At 44.2% G+C, this 25,228-nt stretch overlaps 1 protein-coding gene across 6 annotated transcripts in view; it reads right to left on the bottom strand.

Moving 5' to 3' along the window:
• Positions 1 to 25,228, bottom strand: part of ralgapa2 (Ral GTPase activating protein catalytic subunit alpha 2) — an 80,796-nt gene that overhangs the window by 12,098 nt on the left and 43,470 nt on the right. For 5 of the 6 annotated variants that reach the window (XM_044046978.1, XM_044046981.1, XM_044046982.1 and 2 more), the window contains 7 exons: positions 24,298 to 24,475; positions 22,144 to 22,975; positions 21,445 to 21,516; positions 20,975 to 21,098; positions 20,703 to 20,858; positions 17,769 to 17,927; positions 15,900 to 16,027 (listed from right to left, as the gene is read on the bottom strand). In XM_044046978.1, coding sequence (XP_043902913.1) covers positions 15,900 to 16,027; positions 17,769 to 17,927; positions 20,703 to 20,858; positions 20,975 to 21,098; positions 21,445 to 21,516; positions 22,144 to 22,975; positions 24,298 to 24,475 — 1,649 coding nt within the window. Of the gene's footprint in view, positions 1 to 15,899; positions 16,028 to 17,768; positions 17,930 to 20,702; positions 20,859 to 20,974; positions 21,099 to 21,444; positions 21,517 to 22,143; positions 22,976 to 24,297; positions 24,476 to 25,228 lie in introns of those variants that run through there. The other variant, XM_044046983.1, reaches the window with a different exon arrangement.

The raw sequence follows: 25,228 nt of genomic DNA, 5'->3' as shown, positions 1-25,228 counted from the left end.
GTCAACCACTGGGACAGTTGGGATAAAAAAAACTCATCCAGATCTGAGGTAATGTGAAACTACTTTTAGTTAGGTATCTGATATGTGGAGACGGTTGTGGTTAGAGCATTTTGAGGGCAGGCGAGTAGAGAAGTTATGAAAAGGAAAGCATGAATTGGATCTTTCAGGATAATGTGTTTTAGTGGATGACACTACTTCTGTAAATGAGCAAATGACTCCTAAAGGAAATAAGTGCTTTTCTAAAAACTAACTTTAAAAAAATAAAAAACTTACAGAGAAAAGTGTAATGTAAAAATATTACAATTCAAGAACTGAGAGGTAGTTAGTGACAGATAAATGGGTTTGAGGAGGGGTTAAAAGGGGTTGTGGATGAGTGGTGGCAGTGAGTTCCATAGAAAAGGAGCTTCTCAGCTGAAGGCTCTGGAGCCCATGGAAGAGAGTAGGGTAGGGGGTGTACTGAGGAGGATGTAGGAGGAAGAATGGAGAGTGTGAGTAAGACAGTAGGTGTGGAGGAGATTGTAAATATATTGGGGTGCAAGGTTATGGAAAAGAGAATTATATAATATCAACAGAAAAAAGGTGAGTACTCCAAACACATTCACTGGTAAATTAGCAAAAAGGTCAATTACACACATTTTGCCATTTAAGGGCGACACAAACCGCTAAAAACACTCTGCCAACATAACACCTGTGAAGGTGTATAATGTGCATGTGTCCAACATACATGTACATGCATATGCATCTGTGGATGTGTGCACGTATGTATACATATGCATGCGTGCCGTCCAGATGGCAGGGGGTGGGGGGAAGTGACTCTGGGGGAATGGTGGGGGTCAAGCATCTTTGTGGATCAAAGCCAAGGTCAGGGCAGCTGCAGTGGCCCATGTTCAAGGTGAATGGAGGCCTCAGATGGCTCTTCATTAGCAGGCTGCTCTGTCCCTGCTGGACCCCAACGGACAACCACCACCAATCCTCATCATCATCCCTCGCCCCCTTTTCTCCCTGTCCGTCCACAGGGACCTGTCCTGAAAATGCACGTCCACTGGGATCCATTTTGTGCCGCGCACAACTCCACCCCACTGCAAGCAGACCCTTACACATGCTCACACATTGGTGCTCGTGCATAAGAAGGCACATGGGCTCCTCAGCACACACCCTCCAGGTCAAAAGGAGCCTGTGGTGACCTCTGAACTGGTGTCTCTCTGGAGAGAAGCATCCTGACCATCCAGCCTTAGGCTTTTTGTTCCTCAGTCCCCCTGCTGACAAAGACCTCACGCCACCATTGGCCCATGACACACACCCAACAGCCTTTAAACACACAGCCAGCAGGGACATTTAAAGGAGGCTCTGTTACTCAGAATGTAAACAGCTAACATCTACAGTGTCTTGACATGACATTTAAATGCAAACAAATTGTCAAATGAGTTCACACAATGTGTTTCTCACTGTATGTTGTCCAGCACTGCAAAATTCCTGCACTGCACACAGGAAGTGATTAGCTCTATGTCAAGACAGACAGAGACAACAGCGGAATTGTGCTAGCATATAAATGACATCACTTCTATTCAGGAACACCAAACAGAAGCAGACGAATAACAACAATGACAAACATCACCAATAGGTTACGCACTGCCGCTTTAAACCTGCATTATTAACATCCACATTTACATGGGCTGTACGCAACATGTCTTAATGCATAATCACCACCAAGTGTCAATTAATGGAGGAGCCTGAGAGCACTATCAAAGATGTTTATCCATTTATATCTAAGTGCCTGTGGTCATACATTTACTTCCTTAAGCCGGAGCCAGAAGAGCATGAAAAACAAACAAAACAGGGACAACTGCATAATTGGACTGATATGGCAATTAAGATTTGTACTGTGTTGTACATGTTTTGTTAAGCCATAGATCAATTTATATGAGAACTAATACATCACAGCAGTCAATCCATCCCAATGAAAGGCTGTGTGGTATGAACCATCTTGTCCATCGAGTTTACCATGTGACCCACATGTATTAGTGTCACTGTGTTATTGGTCAGGAGACAACGCTCTGTATGACAGCTGACCTGCACTTCTCCAAAGACTAATTCAGTGATTTGTGCTGAAAGGGATTTTTTTGCACTCTATTTGTAGAAAACCACAAAAGGCTGCATAAGTATGGTTTGCGTTCATAGTCTGAACTCTCAGTTTGCAGCGACTGCACAGATGAACACAATGAATCGGACAGACCGAGAGGAACGCAGGCAGTTAATCTGTTGATAACACAGGGTTGGGGCTAAGGTCCAGATTAGAGAAAGCAGCATTAGAAGGGGTCTTAGATGCTCCCCACTGATATTTCACTATCTGAGCTCCATGTCTATCAACTCCTAAGTCACAGAAGCTGGATGATGGGTGCAGAGAGGATGACTGCCCACTGATTTCATGTCCAAGACGCCCCGCTGCTAAAAGCTGACAACCCTCTTAGCTTAATTAGGGAGTTGTCATAGTAGAAACGGATAAAAGAGCGGTGGCGTGGAAGGCAACACAGGTTTTGAATGTAATAAACCACATTGATATTGCAGGCACCAGAATCAAAGAAGTATTAAAGTATTAAGAAAATGATGCTTTATACTTTTGAATAACTGTAAACCTTGCTGGAATACCAACTGAAATCTAATAATGATTTTTTTCAAATATTTGGCCATTTTGGGAGAGGTAGGAGGGAGGAAGGGAGGGAGAGAGTGGAGCAGTGCGGGGGTACGGTCTGGTAATGAAATCAGACACCGAGTTACAGCTGTTTAACGAGGTGCTGCACACACTGTGCTTTTACATGGTGGAGAGTGAAAGGCGACAAAAAAAGGGTGAGGAGACTGGGGCAATGAGCCTTGCGCTGATTAGACGAGAGAGTGACGAAAGAGTGTACCAGTGACGCAAGCATGAACTAAAATAGCCAATGGTGAATTTTGGAGCTGGACCGGAGAAAAAGGAAGAAGGTAAGCAGAAGAACAAATACCATTTCTAGATACCCATACACACTGGCTTTCACCTGAGAAAGGTGGTTTAAATAAAGGTTTATATAATCATCATCAGAGATGACACACAACTAACCATCGCTCACTGTGAATTGGACACTCGAAATTGACCCCAGCCACATCCAGTGTACTCCGTGTGCCGGTCCCAAGCGCGGATAAATGGGAGGGTGGCATCAGGAAGGGCATCTGGTGCAAAAATCCCTGCCAAATCAAATATGCGGAACATCCACTGTGACAACCCATGGAGAGAGAAACTGAAAGAAAAATGTTTTACTGTGCAGGTCAAGAAACAACTCCTTCACTGCTCTGTATGAGCACTGGTGGTAAAGGGGGCTCTTATAGTGAAGAGGGACAGTTTGAAGATGAGGTGGAGGGAACCTCTAGGTGCTTGACCTTTTCCTCTCTTAGACCCACATCTGCCCATTAACCTGGGCCCGTCAGCTTGACCTTGTGAAGAGAGAGAACCTTCGGAGTAGCTCACAGCGCCATTGACTCCCAGCAGTCACATAATTGGCCTGTTAAGAGGTAGAGATTGGGGAGTGCTTTGGTTGTGCTCGAGTACCAGTGCAACCATAGTAAAAAAAACTGTGGTGGTTATTTTGTTTAGAGGCATAGTACCTCACCTCCTGATACCGCATGCACCCTAACGTTGTTCAGTCTCCTACTTAGTTTGGGGACCTAAGAGGAAAATGTGTCATAATTGAAAAAGAATTAGAGGCAAAGCCAGACTAGACACACCTTTAAATGACATGTACAGAGGCTGTTGTTACCAGTCATTACTCTGGGTACCACAGGAGGTAATGAGTGCAGACTGGTGTAACATGTGCATGTTCAAATCATCAGGGAATCACAGTGCCATCTCCAGGAGGCACTGACATGGGGAGAGGCATTAGACTGCATATGGATGAAATATGCTTTTCTGGAAGAAGAGATAAAAGGTATAAAAATGACAGTGAGGCAGGGAAACGTACACACGGAAATGGATTAGTGGCGACACAAAAACAAGGGATAGATCGGGGAGAAAGAAAGGGAGGGAGGAATAAGTGGAAAAGATGAAGGGAAGAAAGATGGGCAAAGCCGTACAGGTGTTGATTGGAGAGAGGCCAGGCGGTGAGTGCCAGCAGTACCTGTTGTCACAGCGAGGGCTGAGGTGTGAAGCTCGTCTCAGCAGAGGCCCTCAGAGGTGTGAGGTGATTATGGGAAAACGGTACAGAAGACAGAGACATTTAGATGGAGAGACATGGGGGGAAAGAGAGATAGGGACCGGGTGAATGTGGCAATAAAGCCAGCAGCAGTAATAATGCTAGAGTGAGAGGGAACAACAGATTTAGACAGATAAAGTGAGAGTCGGTATGACAGAAAACAGTCAGTAAGGTGACTGTATAGTGTGTGCGTGTGTGTGTTTGTGCCACTCTCATTTCATACGGCAGCTACTCAAACATTGGTGTCTCATTAAACAGCTTTTTTCCTGTAGACAGATGCAGGACAGAAGATGTCTGAATGTGTCACAGATGCATTATGAAGAGTAGAGGTGTTTGCGTGCCCATTTTCTCGGTAAGCATAGACACACACAACATCAGATGCTCTAGAGGACGAGCAGCTTTCAGAGAGTTTTTACAACTAGCCTAATTAGGTCCAGGAAACTGGAACTTGGGAGCCCCCAAAGGAGTTGGGTCAAACAGTAATCCCGGGTTAATGACGCCTCCTGAGGGGAGAGTTTCCCACAGAAAGAGCTTTTTAAGCTCCAACCTCCACACCTCGCTATCGTCCATCTGGCATTCAGACAGCAGAGTGGGAAGTTATTGCCGTGACATCACTCCTAACCTGTGACATCATCACTGCCCATCAGTGATTTCACACAGGTTTGCTACAGCAATAGACAAAATCTGATGTAGGCTGGCTGGCATGACCAGGTTATTTATGAGCTGACTGGAGGAAGTAGTCGCCCATTTTCTTAAGTCTCTGGCAGCCCACCATTCCTCTGAGGGACACTAAAAATCGATTTCTGCTTCATAACAAATCTTCAGACCACCACCTTCACCAAAGTCAGGTGGTGACCCCTAAACTGTTTTTGAACACACTGATTGTTAGGAGTTCACAAAATATAAATGATGAAGCAACAAGTCATCCTCACACGCCACAGTAACAGGACAGTCGCAGGACACCTGGTGACATCATAATTTGTTGCAGCGCAGTTCGTTTATCACGACGAGGCGGCTCTCAAAGCTGGGCCCATGTATTCAGATGAGGTGAGTCTGTATCCAATCTCATTTTCAAAGGACCCTGGGTCTGCATTGATGAGTCCTAACGCAACCGCCTTAGATGTGAAACACAATGGATTGACATGATTAATCAAACACAGGCCCATTATAGCCAGACAGTCACACAGGCCTCCACCGTGCATTAACAGAAAGTCATAATAAGATGAGCTACAAAAGGCTGATAGGGATGAAGATTAACAGATACAGGGCTTCGAGTGGGCAGGGTGAGAGTTCTCTGTGAAGGTCTCCTTTGTCTGTGATGATGACCAGAGTGACATGAATGCCTTGGCCTTCTGGAAACATTATTAGGTTAGGACAAAGGTGGGCACCTTATGAGTTCTCCGAGGTGAATATTCGCAATATTTTTCCCTTCAGTTCCTGGTTTTTGAATAGTTCAGAACTGAGACAAGAGAACGACAGCATCTATCTGATCTCAATTTGAACTTTTAATAAAAAGTCAAAGATGAAACAGGGAAGGGGCAAGAGAGACTTTGATTGAAATCCACCGACAAGGCATTTCATCTTTGCTTTCTTCCAACATTAATGAGGAAAATAATAGCGTGATGATCATCATCAGGCTACAGACTGATCTCACCTAACTCTGCCCATACATAGTGGCAAAAAAGTACACTACCGTCTCCTACTTCAGGAATCCCCAGCGTTTGTAACAAATACTAGACAGCAGTTGACACATTTTCTGGCTGACCGGTGGTGGAGAGGGTGATGATACAGAGCTGACAGTAATCTGATATTACTGTCACGTTAAGCTACACTGTATAAAGCCCAGTAAAAGCATATTTCAACCTTATTTGGTGTACATAACCCAATAATTAACTTATCAATAAAACAATGCCTGAGCCTGTTTTCAAGAGACAATGTTGTCATAGGGTGGTAATATACGTGTGATTGAAACACGGCTTGTTTTGGCACATTTACATGTAATAAACGGTTTGACATTTCCAAAAAAAGCACAAGGCCCAGTACTGGTTCTGGGCCTTGGGGAGGGAACCCCTGATGCATTTGATACACCTAGAGAACTAGTCTGACACATTCATTGCAGGACGAGTGTGCCAACTGCGGGTCATGCCAAATGGCTCTGATCTTAACCCTACGATAACGCTATTCAGACAAGCACTGATCAAATATTAAAACACAAATGAACAGAGGCTTTTGCAATTTTAATGATGCTTGTGGCATGTGCAACAGAATAACTGTGATGTGTTAAAGCCAAGCATCACTGTCTGCTTCCCCCCACCAGGACATGCCGTCTCTTGTTCCTCCATTGCCCCCTCTGTGAAAGGTTCATCGGGCCAATTAGGCTGCCTGGCCTTATGCAAAATGCCAGGCATTTCACGGGAATGATAATGATTAGTGCTAGGTTACATATGATCACAGCTGTGGTTGAATGCACTGAGTGGAGAAGGTTAGTTGCTGGAGACCAGAGCCGTTTCTCATTTGCCCTCATATTTGCATTTTGAGCATATTTCAATCAATGCCATTGTCATTACAAAGAGATATTAAAATGACATATGCAGACACTGGACTGCCGTGCCAATTTGCTCATATCCTCCTGACAAAAGTAAGTTAATAATGACGACTGAATATGTTGTTAATAGAGTCAATGACGTGATCTTTAAAAATGTTTTTGTGAAGTTTGAGTCAGTCCAGTCTTACATCCTGTCTATGGCCAATTCACATTTTCCATGTGAGCAACTCTGAGGTCCACTACACACAGTCAGAGTCTGTGTAACATAAATGTAGTCATGCACTCATGTCTGCAACAGTTTCACGCAATCAGCTAATCACTAATTTAATTGTTCAACTACAATTATTAAAAATGCAATGCATAACTGTTAGAGACGATTAAGAGTTCTCATCTTTGCATTATTGTGTAATAATAATTCCTTAATGGTATCTTGTGTTAATGCTCCTAATCTTGTTTTGAAATCTTTCTACTGAACTAAACAGTGACTCAAGATCATACTGCAGCTCAAATGATAATCGATACATTTCAGAAAAAATCATTATTTTACCCAAGTACTGAGGGGCATTTCTATTCAGCTATTAATAACTTTATTTCTGACAGATGAAGAGAATTCTTCAAAATGTCAAAGCCAACTTACAGTGGTACGTACTGTGTTACTGTGTTGGGCAGCTCTTGGACTGTCAAGAGGAGAATGACAAAGGCTGACGTACAATATGTATTTATACACACATATTCATGCACACAGAGAAACACACACACACACACACAAAAACCTTGGGCAAAAAAGAAAATGGACTGCTGTGTTGGCAACAGCTTTTTCCTAATCCTTGCCCCTAGGCTATATTGTGCAGTCAAGCAGGCTATTACATGGCAACAATTAGGGGGGCCGGAGCCCAACACCTGGTCGTCTCCTATTCTGGCCCTTCAGTGGCAGCTGACTGTACAGTCTCACAGCCAGGTGGCCCTCCTTCAATGACATTAGCGAGTCACTCCAGGGTTAATCAGGAGCCTGCCATCATCCAGTGGGTATGCATTGAGCTCTATTCAATCTGGAGGCTTTTATACAGAAAAGGGAAGATGGAGGCAATGTTGCTATAAAAACTTGTTCAACTGAAGATCTCAGACAGAGAGCTCAGATAATCAAAATGAACTTGGGAGGGAGGGGGGTGGGGGGCAATAGAGCCTCTTGGATTTGTGGCCCAAGTTGGGTGCCCTGCCCTGATTGGCTCAAGCGGTGCTTGCGGCACGTCAACTGTGCATCCTGCAGATTATAATGGACCTTTTTATGGGTGGACAGAAACAGATGGAGGAGCGGAAAGTGCTATACATCCAAGCAGACGGGTGATAGTGTGTGTGTGTGTGTGTGTGTGTGGAATACAAAAACAAGATACAAAACAAGTGGGTGTAGCTAGAGCGTCCCCGGCTATGTCTGCGTGCACAAAGCCCCATTCCAAAGCCCCCTGGCTTGGAGATCTGAGGGTAAATAATGCTCATTAGAATAACAAAAGCTATAGATTTGTACACCAATCAGCTAGTCTCATCAATAGTAATTAGAGGCTATACATAACTAATGAAGATGTGTACACTACATTAAACAAAGGTACTGAGAGCTGTTGTGTATCTGCACAGAGTGTTGGACGAGTGGACGTCCACAGCACAAAGCTGTTCTTACATTTCAGCCATAACAATGAGACTACAGTGGTTAATTTGATGGAAACACAAAAATATACCACAGATGCATAAGCGCGCATAAATTGCTATGACAATTAGACTCCACTACTAGAATGTGCTGTGCTTGTTTTAATACTTCCTCCTTGTTTAAAATCCAACTCAGTATTATTAAAGCTCAGTGAAAATGGAGATACACAGAAAGATTTCAGGAATATGTCTCGGTGCTCGTCTTTCAGCTGCAACCACCACTTGAAAATTAAACATGGACCATCAACATTACCACATCAAAGGCTGCTTCCTGTAACAAGAGGCAGACAACGCACAGTGACACATACTTAAATGTTTTGTTTTTGTTATTGCTTTGTTTGCCGTGCCTTGTCTGTTAATGCAGAAAATTCCGTTTAGTGCAAAAATGCAAATGCTGTGAGGCACAAGGACACCCTCTAAACGAGAACAATGGCCACAGGCCAGCGGAGGAGCAGACTCTGCCTTTGAACCATTTAAAAGGGCATTAATGTGCAACTTATAAATAATCAACTAATTCCTTCTTAAAACACCCAATTAAGTCTGTGACATTAAAAGAAACCCGGGCTTATTAAAAATAAAAGAGCAACGCTAGTCGATGGAAAAAAAAACAAAGAGAATCTGAAATGTAATGGCCATTTAGGGACAAAAAAAGCCCAGTAATGCCACAAGGTGTCCACATAAGAGTACCCAAAAACCCAAGGCTACATCAGAGACTAAGAGATTCCAGTGGAGAACGATGAGTGACATTTCACTGACATTTCCCTGCAGCATTCAGTGTGGAGCTGTGTCACGACAGCGTCTGAAATATCTATGGATACGTTTGAATGTGAACAGGCGTTAAGGGATGCAGGTTCTTTCAGGGGACGGCCTCAGCTCTGGGGCCGGTGATGAGGAGCCTGGACCCTGAGAGATTGAATGGTAATCACTGGAGCACAGATAATGGATGATTGAAGGCTCTTTCTACGCTGCTGTTGGATTTCAATATCAGAGAGGCCCTAGAATTGGGATTCTTATCAGGGGCGGTGTGTCAAACAAAGGAGAGCCGAGCGTGAAATATGGGGTCCAACTCAGGCACACGACCATGGCGATTAGCACAAGGATAAAAAAGGCCGCACAAACAAAAGAGGGCAGCTTCAGCCGGACAAAGGGCTGTCCACTGCCTTGAAACAAGAGACACGGAAGGAAGAGGGGACAAAAAGGAAGAGAGAATACTTGGTGGTAAAACGAGGACAGGACAAGAGTTTTGCAGAGATGGTTGGAAGATGAATAGACAGAGCCAACTGTTAAAGAGTGTTCCAGACTCCCTGCTTCTCAAGAGGAATAATGGACCAGCAGGGATTAAATGCAATATATCGTGCCTCAGTGCCATTCATACACATCCAAACAAAGATGCATCATCATTCACATACACCCACACACACACACAGGGGCACGGGGCTTCACATCTCTGCCAAGTCCACCACAAATAAACAAACAACAACAAAAAAACAACAACAAAATTATTTCCATTTCTCCCCAGATTCCAAGCACTCCAGCTTGCCAGGAAAACTCATTAACCCTCTCTTCAAGAACTCGAGACAAAGAGGGGAAAATAAAACATTACTAATCAATGAGATCGCATCATTGTGGGGGTGGAGGGGAGCATTTGGATAACCTGAGAGGGCTAACAGCTTTTGCTTTAGTGTTGTGCTGGCTGGCCATGGGGCAGAGAAAGAAAGTTCATTAATTAAACAGGACTAGGGGTAACAGATGGAATGGCTAGCTGGATTCTAATCACTTAAAGTAGACAGAACGTTTTTTACACCCGAGCTACAAGCAGCAGCACCTCCACACATCAATCATGATGAACTTGTCTTCTAAACAGCAGTGTGGTCAGTACTCGTCCCGTTGTGACACTGGGGTCAAGGTATCCTGGGTGACTGACAGAGATCAGCAAACCTTAACACGATAGCCATTAGAGCCATTTTGATTTTGTTGACATTTAGCAAAGGCATCTGTGACACCCAACACTGGACTCCCCCTAATGGTGGGGCAAGGAAACTTGGAATGAAGTCAAATGTCTTTACTAAGATGCTTAGAATGAAGTGATACCCAACTGTGAGAATTAAAGCTACATGCTCCCACTCAAAAGTGACATTAAATAGTTGAAATAAATAATATTGGTAGAAGCCAAACTGTTGTCAATAAGCATTTACACACTTGTGCGTATGTCATTCTACCTGATGAGGAGGAGAGGGAGGGAGGGGGAGGGAGAGGAAGAGAGAGAGCCGGCAAAAGCAATCCCACACACAACCGGCAGACCTGCTTGCTTTCACTTTGCCGCTTACAAATAGACAGATGTCAGACATGAATGCATAACAGACGGAGTGAGGAGGGGAGGGGCACATGGGTGTGTGTGTGTGTGGGGGGGTTCAAGTTTAAAAATACACGTACATTGGGTTACACTCGTCTATTGTGTGTTTGTATTACTTTGAGTTGGAAACTGCATGAATTCTTATTTCATATACTCTGTGAAAACTGTTATTTTAGCATGAAAACTCCTAGATTGATCCTTAATATTTATTTTATTTAATATAAAAGTCTATCTACAGTAATTATTTAAATGTAGGAAAATAAATACTGGACAAAAACTTATATTTAGAGGAAATTACTACCATTAGTTTGGCAAACCGCAAAATAAAGCGAACACAAACCATCCTTATTTGTTGCAGAGGTTGCAGAGACACAAACACGATGCATGGTACACATAAACACATGCACACACACAGTACACACATAAAGCTCTTCCTGTTGTATACATACAAACACAAACATCCAAACAGGCACAACAGTTTGACACCAGCAATGTGTGCGTACACTACAGCAGGCGGGGCCCTGGGTCCCTGCTGTTGGCCGTCTGGTTCCACGCCTGCTATACCTGTGTTTAAAAAGGGGTGGCCCTGACGAGGCTCAGACCTCAGTGTGCAGACTGGGCTGAGCCGGGCCCCGAGGGCATTCAGGGTGTGGGTGCCTCGCAGCGGACACCTTTTGTTACAGGCTGGGTGGCAAGAGGAGGAGGAACTGATGGGGTGGGGCGGCGGTGGGGGTTGAGTAATGCTATGAGTCATTCTGCATTAGCAGCAGGGAAGGGAGACACGGAGAAGGGGGTGGGCGAGGGAGAGAATACTTCTGCATGTTGCATGAAGCTAGACGCCATATGCCATCCGAGCTGGGCTGCCTCCTGAGTCAGGGCTCTTGGTTTGACAGGCTTGTGCTTGCCCCCTCCGCATGACCAAAGCTACCCCCATCTTCCCCAACTAAAACCCTCCTCCCTCTAGGCCTACGCTCCAGCTACGGACTAGGCAATTGCTGTGGTTGTGCATGGACTGGGGGGGGTGTACTCAGTGATCTGAACACATCGGACATTGTCGTGAGTCCCGGCAGGAACAGCTGGTCAGCTGGAGAGAAGGGTGGAGGGGGGGTGGGGATAAGGAGGGGAAAAGATGGGAGGCAGTGCGGTACACTGATAATGGGATTAGGTTAAAACATTCAGTGGGCGAGAGACCCCTCCTCTCTCTGTAGCCTCCAAAATACTGCGTTAACTCTCAACCGCTTCATCGAAGCCAGTGCCCAAACCACCCTGGCCAACGCCAAGCAGGGAAACCTCAAACTGGCCCTTCACCCCCAACTACCAACAACAGCCAACTGCCTCACACTGAAAGGTTTGCACCCAACATGATGGATACACAACCAGACAGTAAATACCATACATTGAGCTACAAGAAATTTGGGGGCATTTTTAAGAGAAGGTTGAGTTGAGTGGGTCAGCCCTTTTTTCCATAAACAGGAAGTCGGCGAGTCATACTCGCATCAGCTCAGTTCAGCACTTAATGAATGACCAGCAGGGCGTCTCACTGTGCCCAGTCAAGCACTGTGTTCCACAGTGATATAGACTGCTGAGTATTATCCACGAGACTGCCGACAGTTATGGCACAACAGCTGGCAAATTAGACCTATCAGTGATGCTAAATAATTCATGTGAGACAACAGTAACGTGGCAGATCCTATTCATGGCACCCCATCATGCATGCAGACGCACTTTCATCTCTGCTAGGTGAGGAATCTTACTGTACACAAAAGAAAGTGTTGTCACCGGACAAAGACATAGTGAGAGCGGGACAATAACTTGCTCAGAAGGGGTGTGAGAATATGCCATTGTCAACGCAGTCGGTGACTGTAATAATTATGTTGGCATCTGGAGGGTGCAGCAACAGCACACAATGGAGCTCATACAGGACATCATCTTATTCATGATGTTTCCAGTGCGCGTCCCTTGTAATTATGTACATCATCTGTGGAGCTGCGGGACTGTGGATGTGTTCACGTGAGCCTGCGAGCGACACATGACGGACCTCAGCAGCTTTCTGGGTTCCAATGAAAGGATCAAGCCTCTCTTTCTTTTTGCCACAACACAGACACAGACACACACACACACACACACCACCTAAAAGCCTGGCTCGCATGACTAGAGATGGGCAGAAACAGATTATGGTTATTGATCGCTGCCTGGAGATGGATCTGTCTGTGTGTGTGTTTACGTGTGTGTCAGTGCAGAGGATGGGGACTAAGGGCGGTGTGCAAAAGCTATTGATTCTGTCCAGTAGGAAGGCTATGTGTTTGAATCAAGGTCAGTTCCACACTGTCTCACCTATTAGAAACTTGCAGGCTCCCCAACACACATACACGCGACAGTTTTTACCCTTAACAATAACCCCATCACAAAGAATGATGGATGGCACGTCAAACTCAAGTGCGCGTTGAAGAGAGAAATGAATCTCAGGTCCAGGATGAAGACATTATTCTACACGGACAGTATGAAGGATCCTCATCATACAGTAAATGACAGCAGACAGCGAGGCTATCCAGACAGGGTTTGCTGATGTGCCATTAAAAGAGGCGTAAATGACCGTCTCCCCGCCAATAAATCAGTAAAAAACAACAGCGGTTTGATCAAAACTTACAGTAAGTTGTTTTTCGATTGAACATTTTGTGGTCACATCTATTCAAAATGCAGCTGTGTAGTGTGGACTAGTTGCAGACAATCTACTTAGAACACACAAAGCCAGACCAGCTGCATTTTCCATCAGGCGTATAAATAATAGATGATACATTATGAGTTGTCTGTGAGAGGCTTGTGATATGATGTCTACGAGGCCTTGGTTGTGTCCTCACAGGAGAAACTGTCAAATTCAAACCGACAAAGGGATCTGGCCACTGAGCAAGAAAAACAATGTAATGGCACAGATTTCACAAACCCTCACAAAAGAGAGAGGGAGGAGAGCAGAGGATGTGACGGGGAAGTATCTTTCTGAAGAACACCCGTAAAGCTCATCTGTGTGTATTTTCTGACAATGTTGCTGAGGTCATTTTTATTTATCAAATCCTATTATCCCAAGAGATCCCATGAGCACTGCAGTTGACTGCTGGAGTCCTCTTGAGCCCTGTGACAGAGTGAGAGAGGCGGCTGCAGCACCATACTGGCCTTTTATCTGGACACACAGGGGTCATATAGCTTCTCTTTGAAGAAATATTCAACTAATTACCTTAGGGAGTGGCCTCACAGGCAGAGAGCAGACTGTGGATTGTTAAGGCATTGTGAAAGGGTAAACTAAGGATGAGGATTTTCATCTTGCACACACACACACACACACACACACACAAAAACAGATCCAAGATGAAGTCATTGCTCCAACCCGTGAAAGACAAAGAGCCACATTTCCTGAGAAGATGAAAGAATGATGACTGGAGGAGGAAAAGTGCAAAAGGCTGGTATAATACAACAACAAACAAAAAAGAATCCAATGATGAAAAGAGTAACTGCACCTGCCACTCAGGCCTGTTTTGTTCATGGTTCATGCCATCGCTGAACATTTGTCAGTCCGGCCAATCTGATGCCACAATCTATAAAACTTGGTTCATATGGCATACATCAAACTCTGGGCTCAGATGCCATTCATTATTTGATATAGCTTCTGTCCTCATGAGCCCCTCAGCTAGGCAGACAAACAGCAGGCAGACATGCAGATACTTATGCTGGCAATGTTGTGCTTTGCCTGGCACGTTCACTCTCCTCTCTTGGAGTGCACGAGGCCTGGCAGAAGTGCAGAGGCAGTGCTTTTCTCCTCTCATAGATCATGCCTTTGTACTTGTCTGCTCCTCCTGCTGAGGAATGCCAGGTAAAGGCTTTATATCCCAGCACAGGCCTGGTACTGTCCCAACCATACCACCACCCAGACCCCCTGAGGCAGGCCCCCCTCTGGTACTGAGAGTAACACGGGGCTAATTCACTTGGCGTTGGGTAACAGACATCTGTCACTCAGGACGCCCCCCGGGACTCGCAGACAAGGCCTGATATAGGGGTGGGGAGGGTCCTGTGGATGTGATGCACTGTGAAACACATACAGGCAGACGCATACTTACACACACCCAACTGTAAACATCACACACATGGTGTGTTGTAGAATAATGAAGATGCCAAATCTTGTGCTGTGAGCACTTTGGATACGAGACCTTGACAGTAACTTAAAAAAACGACAAAAAAAGTTGATGTCTCAAAACAATAGATGTTGTCTTCCATCTAAATTAAACCTCTATGGGGGAGGTTTCTATAGCAACCGCCAGAGGGGCAGCGTGGTTCTGGTGTTGTACATGCTGTCCGTGGAGGAGCGAGGCGCTGGGGGGGAGATCAGATTTCCCCCTCCAGGGCCCATCCTGACTCTGCCACCCCCCCTCATCTCACCCTGCAACTCTGTGCTGCTGGCATTCACATGCTAATTAATCTCCATTGGTGATTGCACTGCCTTTAAACCAACTGACAACTACAGCTGGAGTCAGGCTCTTAACGGCACACTGTTGGACGGATGATTGGACGGATGAGAGCGAGCGTGTGTTTGTGTGAATATTTGTATGCGTCTGCATGAACTTGTATGCTTTTTTTTCTTATTTTGGCTCTCCTCGTGCTCCATAAAACAGCAGTGATAGATGATGACACATTATCGGTGCTCCTACCCAAAACAGTTTCATACAACCTCCCATGCTGCTCCAGGCTGTGAAACAGTCCTGGCCTAATAGCTGTATGTAAATCAGCCAGCCCATAAAAATGAGTGTCAGCATTCCGCAGTGTACGTTGTCTGACGTGACAAACACGCCACATGTCTCAATGAATCTACCCAAATGGGCTGCTGGTGGTGTTGAAAATTTATGCTCAGTGGTGTTATGCAGCTAATGAAATCATCATAAAAACTAGTGCTAAATGTATGCTCATAACATTAATGGTCTCAGCTGTATATGGGTAATAAACAGTGTTGATCTTTTTAAATTGTTGCATTTGTCTGATGAGCCGTCCCTGTATGGGATAGTGAACAGTAACTGAAGCAGAAGGCACGGGGAGTAAAGGATACAAGCTCTGGTAGAGAGTCAGACGGGATTTGACAGCTCTGCTGGCATTGATACAGGTGGCCCGCACCAGGCTTGGCAGCAAAGTCCCAGTGATGATGGCGCCATTGAACAGAGGACCAAAGAAAGGAACCTGAGGAAGTTAAGCAGTGAATGAAAATGAAACAAATAAACATCCACAATGATCCACATTTACTTTTGGTCCGTTTTCTGTCTTAATAAATGCTTAAATATAAGATGCTTTTGTTCTTTTTCTGACCGTTTCTCCATCTGTTTGGGGAGAGGTTAGGTGAAATTGGATTTCACCTAACTTTGCATGACAACCATACATATCTAATGTGAATCAATGTTCAGTAAATGAAATTAAAACGACAATCCATACTAAACAATGTCCACATATTGAGCTACCGAGCAAACACAAAGGGCCAATATCCATTTTAGTGACAGCATGCGAGTGTGTGTGGGTGCACACGTCTGTTCATGCATATTGGAAGGGGGCCCTTAATCACTGAAGCTCAATGGTCGTTGACCTGGAAGTTGATGTGAATGTCAAAGTCTCTCCAAAAGGTCCTGCTGTCTTCAACTTGGCAGTTCAGGGGTATAATAACCAGTCAAATTAAACAATAAGTGGATTTTAACCAGGAATGATACAGACCAATTAACTTAATCACACGTATAAACCTGAGGTGACACGGTGTAAACGTCTATCAGAAATCTGGAAATCTCTGGAAAACTTTAAATTCATGTGAAGAATCACACCTTATGAAGACTTTCACAAATCTAACCTGCATGGGAAGTGTGCGCTTGTTAATGAATGGATGGACCATTTTCCCCAGAGAAGAATATTACATTTTCAATATAACTTCCATGTTTGCATGTTGAAGAATCTGTGTTGTTGACGAATTGTGTTTCTAACTTTCAAATCGTGTGAAGTCTGAATGCATATTGTAAATTAAGTTTTCATGCTATTCCTATACAAAAGCCCCTGTTTTGCCCTCTTAGATTACACTCTATAACATACAGTGAAAATTGAGCCCGCTTTAGAGCAAGGACACAATGACCAGATTGATCCTCAAAGAAATTAAAATGACTATGATAATTACACTGGTTAAATGAGTCCATTGAATGAGTAATTACCAATGAAACGGAGCAAACAACTGATTAGTAAACATGGTGAGCAGTATAAGTACACTACAAACCATTTCTCCGGAGATCTGAAAAGTCCTTTGTGGTTCCTTTCTATAGCTTGGACTGCACTCATAAAGCTAAGTGGTGACGCTATTGTTTCTTGCAAAATAGAATTATTCCTCTTTGATCTCTCTGAAGAATCTGTCGCTTCAACTGAAATTCATGCTTAAAAGTGAGAATACGAAGCAGATTGCTGTTAAATCATTTGAAATACCTGAATATTGTTTAGTATGAATGATTAAACCAGCCTTCTCACATGAAGAAATGCCCCGTCTTCACTAAACGCACACACACACTTAAGAGTATCTGCGATGGAAGCCAACCAAGAGAGGCTGGTAACCATCTCTGAAAGCACATACCCACAGTGTGGCTAATAATGCACTACTGTAGTAGGAGCCTTCAGACGGAAACCACAGCAGAAGAAAGAACCTAAAAAATCTGCAGCAAGGTCTGAACGGAAAGGAAACACTAGGGACTGCCTTAACTCATGAACAGAGATGGGAAAGTGGTGCAAAGCTGAAAATAGCCTGTGTGGTTTTTGTGCTTTCTGTGCCTGGAAAATAACAGAATAAAATATTACTGCCATCCGAGCACTAAAGAAAAAATAATGAAAGGCATGAAAAATTACCTTGACAATGTATTGCCAACAATGGTCTTCACTAAAATGTAAGATGGCAGCGCTTTACCTGTGGTTTCTTCATGATCTGGATGAAATACATGTGGTTTTTCATCGGGTAGATAATAATCAGGACATCTCCAAAGTCAGTTGGGACGATGCCACGTCGATAGTCTCTGGTGTGCTCCGACCACACTATATGTACCTCATCATTTCCCAGGTGACGCAGCTGTCAAACAAACAAAATCACTCTAATCAAGCATTTGGCAAGTGCACGTCGTTCTTATTCCTATGGTGGTAATGACAAGGATACAAATTCAGTGAGACTGGGGCTCGTCACCGGGGTTCATCCCAAGAACTTCCCAAGAAGTCTCAAGAGTGAATTAAGGGAATGAACGATAGTAAAATATGATTAACTACGGACAGGTCAGTGGAGGCTCCATAAGTAATACATCATAAATGGCTTTTATTACAACATATGGCAATATTTTATTGAACGATTCACCTCATCATAAGCCCTGCTGTAAATTATGTATACTGAGAAAAAAAACATAAATGCAACAGGTGCAACTAAATCAGAACCTGTTGGAAAACAATGGTTTACATAAAATAGAAGCCCGGGCCCTGCTTTTGACTGTTTTTTATAGCTTTTCATTATAAATTCAAATTGCAAACACAAACTGCACAAAATGGAGCATTTTAAAACCAAATAATTCAAATCCAATTAACTTTCTCCATCAGAGATAAAATTGCTTCCCATTTCCACTCTATTCAAAAACACAAATGAAACTGGGCAGGACACAAAGGTACACTTTAATGACAGGAAATTGCCTGATGCTTGTTTGAAATAGGTAAACAGCTTTCGCCCCTTTTCTCCCAAGTAAAACAGGTGGATTCAACGATACTACATTCTCTGGCAAGTGTAAATCACTTAGCCAGTGGTCAAGTGATGTTGAATCAAGCTGTCCTTCCCCTTCCTGGGCTATCATGGACAATGAAAAAAGAGCCTCTGCTCTGAAGAAAACATCTGCCAATGTACTGTGGGCCTAATGAGCTATTACGGAACATGCCCTCGCCAACAAAAATGCAATTAGCACATTCTATTATAAGCCCTTAATTATGGTAATACGGTAATCTTAAACAAATCCACGGCATGCTGATTACTGGAGCTTGCCAGTTGAGTCTGTCTGTCCAAGGATCAGCAGGTACCAACCAGGTCAGTCACTGGGACAATTTCAGAGAAAATGTTGAATATGCATTTGCAGTAAACAATCAAGACTGGGATGCTAATTTGGGTTAACACATTACCATTTGGATGAGCAGAATCCCAAGTCTAATGAGGATGCTTATGCTCGAGTCAGTCATCTTCTGCACCACTCCATTTATTCCCTCTTTAATCACATCCAAATGTTTGAGACGTCTTTGATAAAATGTGACTCGAGTCAAAGACTCTTGTTCAATTAGCCCTCTTTGACCTTCCACCCAGAGAATTAGGCGTCAGACACATGGAGACAGCAAACCAGAGGACCCCAGAAAACAAGAGGCTCCTTCTACAAACAGCCTGCCACAGCACGGCTAAGCTGCAGTGCCTGGGGTTGGGCATGATAACTAAAGCACACATTTCTCCCTCACACACACACACACACACACACACACACACACACACAAACACACTGCATGGCCTGACCCCAACCCTGCAGGTCATTTCTATAACTGCATTACTGAAACCAGCTGCTACTGCTGCAGCTTGCACTGCCCGAAAAGCCACAATTGGATTGAGGAATTCATGGGTTTGCCTCTTTTCGTTTTTGGTTTAGCTGTTCTTTTTTACCTACATTTTCAAACAAGCAATCTGCCCACTGAGAGCTCGCCCACAGTATGCCTCTGAGGGTCAGAGGCAGTAAAGTGGGTGACTGTTGGACTAAAAGTGTTATTTTTAAATTGACAGGTAAACATCCTACTTGAGGACAGACAAAGCCAGTTTCTCATTCCAATTCTTCATACCTCTCCCCTTCTCTTTGCCCCCACCTGCCCTCCCATCTTTTTCTGAAGCATCTGTGCATGCAGCCAGCCTGCCAATTTCTGCTGAGCCTGTGGCTGGTGTGGAGAACTGTGCAAGGTGAGCATAGGCAATTACAGAAGTTCCAAAGTGAAATGAATGGAACTGTAGGGGTAGCACACGCCGCTATGGGCATGGCCACCCCACCAGCGCCTCACTCTGGCCAGCCAAAGTTAAAAATCTTTACTCAGTGTCACTAATTTTTGCAATCACTAAGCACAAGTTCAGGATGGGTTTAGAATGAGCAGGGGGTTATTAGCGAAAAAAAGTGGGGGTTGGTCTGTGGAGGACTGGAAGGGGCTGGATATGAGGAGAGCCTGATTAATTTCCCTTCTCAGCAGGTTACTGTATGAGAAGATTGGCAGCACGGGCAGGGGCCTTGTGGCTCATTTCTTTGTGCTAACTGCTACTGCTGCACTGCAGCTCAGAATCCCATGTCAGAACCCAATCGATCGCTCCTGTGGCGGCAGCAGGAATTGGATAAAAGGATCCTGCCGGCATCCGGCCGGCGCCTGCCCTAGCAGGGAGAGCTAATGGCTGATTCCAGGCCCTGGTCACAGCACACGGGGAGGGGGGCAGGGGCTAGCTGAATCACAGTCATTACTGCAGCGGCACATGCCCTCTCTTCACTCATGCGCCTTTTACTCTCTACTCCTCAGGCCTGCCTGGACAGGGTCACTAATCAATGCCCGCACTCTGGAGTCACACCTCCTGATCACAGCTTAACACTGCGCTGAAGGCTACAACAACATATTGCTATGGGCAGAAAGGACTGTGTAGCCATTTCACTGCATCAAATGGGAAGAGTATTTTGTTGACAATGTCTCTACATTTGACCAGTGAAATGCATACAGCACAGGCGATAATAATCTAAAGGCCATTAACTAAAAAAGACGATGATAATACCACAGGTTGAAAATAAACATAAACAGGTCATCATTTTACCTTTTTTGTATGGCAATCATCAGAATCAGATGGCATACGTGTGGAGACATGGAAGATGGCTTCCACCGTGGAGGTAGCGTAATAAGGAGCCGTTACACCTGTGCTGCCATTTCTCTGAAGGCCTCCCATAAAACCACAGTGTGTAGCCAGGTCCACCTAGGGGATTGATGAACAGTTAAGTTACAACTGGGTGTGCCTTTACACGTGTGTAAGCATATTTATGTTATATCTGAGGATCTGGTGTGGTTATATGAATGCATGACTGTCTCCACCTCCCATCCCAGTCCAGATACAAAGTCTTCATAGGCCTGGCTGCCTGCGCTGTTTGACAAGATGGAGCACTTGTCCTCTTGTCCCTCTCCAATGTAGAATACAGCAATCTTGTGCGTCTCGCGACTACAGAATAAAATACATGTTAGATAGTATTAAAATAACAACACCACAAGGACCAATTTTACATGCAAACTACTTCTCAGCCACTTGAAGTTTAATTCCCATGACTCAAAACACTACAACTTGCTTATCAAACTAAAGTGTTTAAATTAAATAGTTGAATAAAACCAGAAACAAGCTTCTGTCATTAACAATATTTGGAATACTTTGATGTCTTATAACCAGACTGAGGTAACAGATGAAGAGTGGGGACTATAATATAAACAATTACATGTTTTCATTAGTATTCAGTGTCTACAAGGAAAATTCTGAAATCAAATTTGTGATTCAACATTCAAAAAAGTTTTACCACTGCCTTGAATCCAAGTTCTTCAGTTCTCTTAAGAGCTTTGAATTTTTCTTAAGCAGGTGGAAACTTTTCCTGTTTGGGAAAGACAGTCTTGGTTAGATGACATTTCCATTTTATTATTCTACATCCAAATAAAAACACTCAACAATGTGAGTTTTACTTTGCAATCAAGATTACCAAAGGCAAAAAGGGTGCAGGTGCAAACATCAATCTCCGACAAGCTGAGTGGATTTTGCACCATCACCATTAAGAGGTGTAACCTTTTAATTTACAGGAAGCGTTGCAACGATGTGGCACTGTATGATAGACTTTAACGAAAGCAGCTGGACATTTATAACCTGTGGAGAGGAGATTAAGACACTGCAGTGTGCTTTTATCTCAAATCTCTCTTTCCTTCAGTAACAAGCAAACAGCTGAACAACCCTGAAGTAAAAAAAAGTAGGTAGCAAGATATTAATAAACTGCAGAGGATTATTGTCAACATAGTTGTGGTTCTTTCCTTTCTGACTGGCCACATTTAAGATGCAAGTTAAAAAAAAAGGATAGGATGCAGTAAGAAATGATAAAAAGAAGAATCTATTTGGCCATAGCAGGGAAAATGGTGTGCCACCATACATATACATCATCATTATTTCAATGATGAAGAACTACACAATAATCCATAGAAGACAAATGACTGTAGCCAATTCCGGAATTTACCTGCGGTCCCAAGAGTTCATGCCGAGGTCATTAAGTAGCAGCCGGCAGAAGTAGAAAGGAGCTTTTGGTTCCTGATGGGAGGGTTCTCTCTGGCAGGCAGCTCGAAAGCTAACATCAGCATCCCAGTGCCTCACCTGCTCCTCCTCCTGCTGAGTCTGACGGAGAATGGCCTCCACAATCGCGCTCTCCTGCTCCATGTTCATGCCATGTGGCGAGAGCGCTGGCTGGTTGAGTTTAAGTTGTGGTTGGGGCAGACATTCTGGACTGCTGAGGCCCAGGTTCTCCAGCAGTTTGTCGAGAACATCGACTTCTTCCACCTCACAATCGGAGACCGTGTCCGAGAATGAACCGTGTTTGCTTCGATGCAGTGCCTTAGAGGGAGAGCAGGTCTGGTTTCTGCTGTGAGTGACGGTGGTGGTAAAAAGAGGGCGGTCAACTGCACTAAAAACTCCCACGTCAACAGAATCTTCTTGGGTCGTGCAGTAGAGGATTGAACCATCCCACGAGTATTTGCCAGAAATGTCCCGGACGATAACTCGCACTTGGGAAGAAGTGTGGGGGGGCTGGCCGACGGTGGGTGTTTCAGCAGGGATCTGCAGGTAGGACACCAGTGTGCTATCATTGAAAACAAAGAGCTGCAGGTTGGGGCTTTTGAATACCTCAGAGGACAACTCGGACGACTCCACGTAAGGGTTGTCGTGGTTTTCGCTCACTAGGCTGTGGAGAAGGGCCGGGCCACCGCTCAGCGGATGATGGCCCAGATGGTTCACCAGGTGTGTCATTACCATGCGTGCTGTGAGAGGTATCAGTTCCATGTTCCGCCGTCGCTTTTCTGAAAGAAGAACAAGGACAGAAAGATAGGAAAAAAACTGAGAACACGTCTAAAGAAAAATACACAGGTAAAGTGTAAAATGGAATGAATGGTTAAAGTTACTGATGGGTTCACGATAACGTTGCATGTGGTACCTTTAATAATACAGTACATCCAACACAGACTTTGTCGACCCAATTTTAAAAGCCCCGTATTTGTGTGCAGACATGCTATCATCTCTGTTAGCTCTTTTTTTACACAAAGCCAAATCTCATTAATGATTACCAACAGGAGCACGTTATTCATTGCTCACAATAGCCTGGCCAGCACACCTCTAAGTAGGTAGCATCTAATCATAAGAGACAACTTTGAAAAGCCCATTGAGTCTTCTTACAATGGACAAGCATTGCAACTGGCCGAGTGCTAATGAGAACCACCGTCTTTAAAGGCTGCTGAATAGAAATCTACTTAGTGAATTGCATTTATGTAAATGCACAGGTTTTTACTCCCCAGAGAAAGACATGCCATGCTTTATTCTGCAGTGATGTGGGGAAAAAAAAACAAGAAGATGTACTCTTGCATTGTGACAATGCTATCAATACCATCATCCCCCATCAAAGTGGAGAAAGCTCTTTAGAAAGCAGGCCAAGCTGCATTAGAGATGTGCTGGCCCTTTGATGTGACTTGATCAATATGAGGTGCGGGGCATAAATATAACTAGGCTGACATGCTTTGGTTTGCCCTTTTAATAGTGTTTTGTTATTTCTAGCAGCAGTGCAACAAAAAGCAGAGGTGGGGTGAAATTTTATCAGGCAAAAACCTAGTGTCTAATTCTTAGACTGTTCCAGTGGACATATGCACCGTGTTTTTGGGCTTTAAGGACTTTTCAGAAGTTGAGGACATGAGAGAGAGAGAGTGAGAGAGTGGGGAATACACGGCCTAATGGAATTACAAGGTCACAAAAAAGAAGAGAAAAAAAAAAATCACATTTTTATCAAAACCCCATAATGGGTCTCTTCTCTAGTGCTGAGCACTAATGCGAACATTCCATTCCCTGTGATGGTTGATTTCCTTTTCATACTTTTAATGAGATATTGATGTTTAATGGACAGGCTCCAAATGGATGGTTTACTTTGAGTTTGGTTGTTTCTTTAGGGGGCAAATATATACATCTACAGTCTATAAGATGTACTGGAGGGAGATGGAATGGAGTAGTGTAATAATAGTAGTAGTTGTACTCCATTATACTGCAACATCATCATCATTTTTGCACTCTTACACAGAACAGATATTAAAGAGGGGGCTTCAGGATGACAGTGTTGGAATGCTGTTTGTGTCTTTACCTTCAGCAACAGTGAGCAAGTTGCCAAAGTCAGTAGTGGTCGGCTGTGTGGGCGGTGGCTCACAGCTCTTCACCTGACCCAACATGAGGTCATAGTCACTGGACAAGTCTGACAGACTGAGGAGGTAGTGGCTCTGTTGGGTGTGCAGGTTGGACCCAGATACACAGCAGTGCAGCACCTGAGGAACAGGAGAAAACATTGGGACCACTTAGTCACTGTGTCCAGATAAAGTGTGTCTGGCTACTGATTCTACACTTTGATGATTAAACTGAAACTGTGATGTATAAAGACACTTCCCTATTAGGAGTGATGGTGTCTGGCGAGACAATGCACAGTGACACTCCAGAAGGCCTGTTTGACACTGACATGATCCAGGAGTATAGGAAAGAGGCATATATGCTCCATTTACATCATAAGGCAGTGGTGGAAAGGAGGGAGCGAGGGAGAGAAAAGAGGGTCTTCATTGCCACTAATCCATTTCTCCTGTGATGTGTGAGTGTATCGATCTACATAACAGATGGCAGAGCATCCGTTGGCAGGGCTAGATAAGGCGCACTGGGGCAGTTGATTACAGCCATTGGACAGGTTTACACTGTTTGATTTAATTAAGACTTTATCCTTGAGCTCAGCTCTCACCACAGACATGCATGCTCAGCCACACACGCACAAGCACACAAACTCAAACACACCTGTATACTGTATAATCTGAGTGGAGGTAGGGTGCTCCACACGAGCGGGTAAAACATATGCCTAATGTATGTAAATGAGGGGGGCCTCTCATTCAGAGTTGAGCAACTTGGGTAAAGCCCTGCACAGGCTAATCCCATTCAGCACACACATACGCTCACACTTGGCTGAGAGAACGCTCGGAGAGGCAGGCTGGGCTTTGCCATCTGAAACAGTATTGTGTGGGGCAATGTAGACAGTATGT

Source organism: Solea senegalensis, linkage group LG16 (assembly GCF_019176455.1).
Source record: "Solea senegalensis isolate Sse05_10M linkage group LG16, IFAPA_SoseM_1, whole genome shotgun sequence".
Taxonomy (NCBI): Eukaryota; Metazoa; Chordata; class Actinopteri; order Pleuronectiformes; family Soleidae; genus Solea; species Solea senegalensis.
Note: the sequence above shows the minus strand (reverse complement) of the source record. Positions and strands in the feature narration are given on the sequence as shown.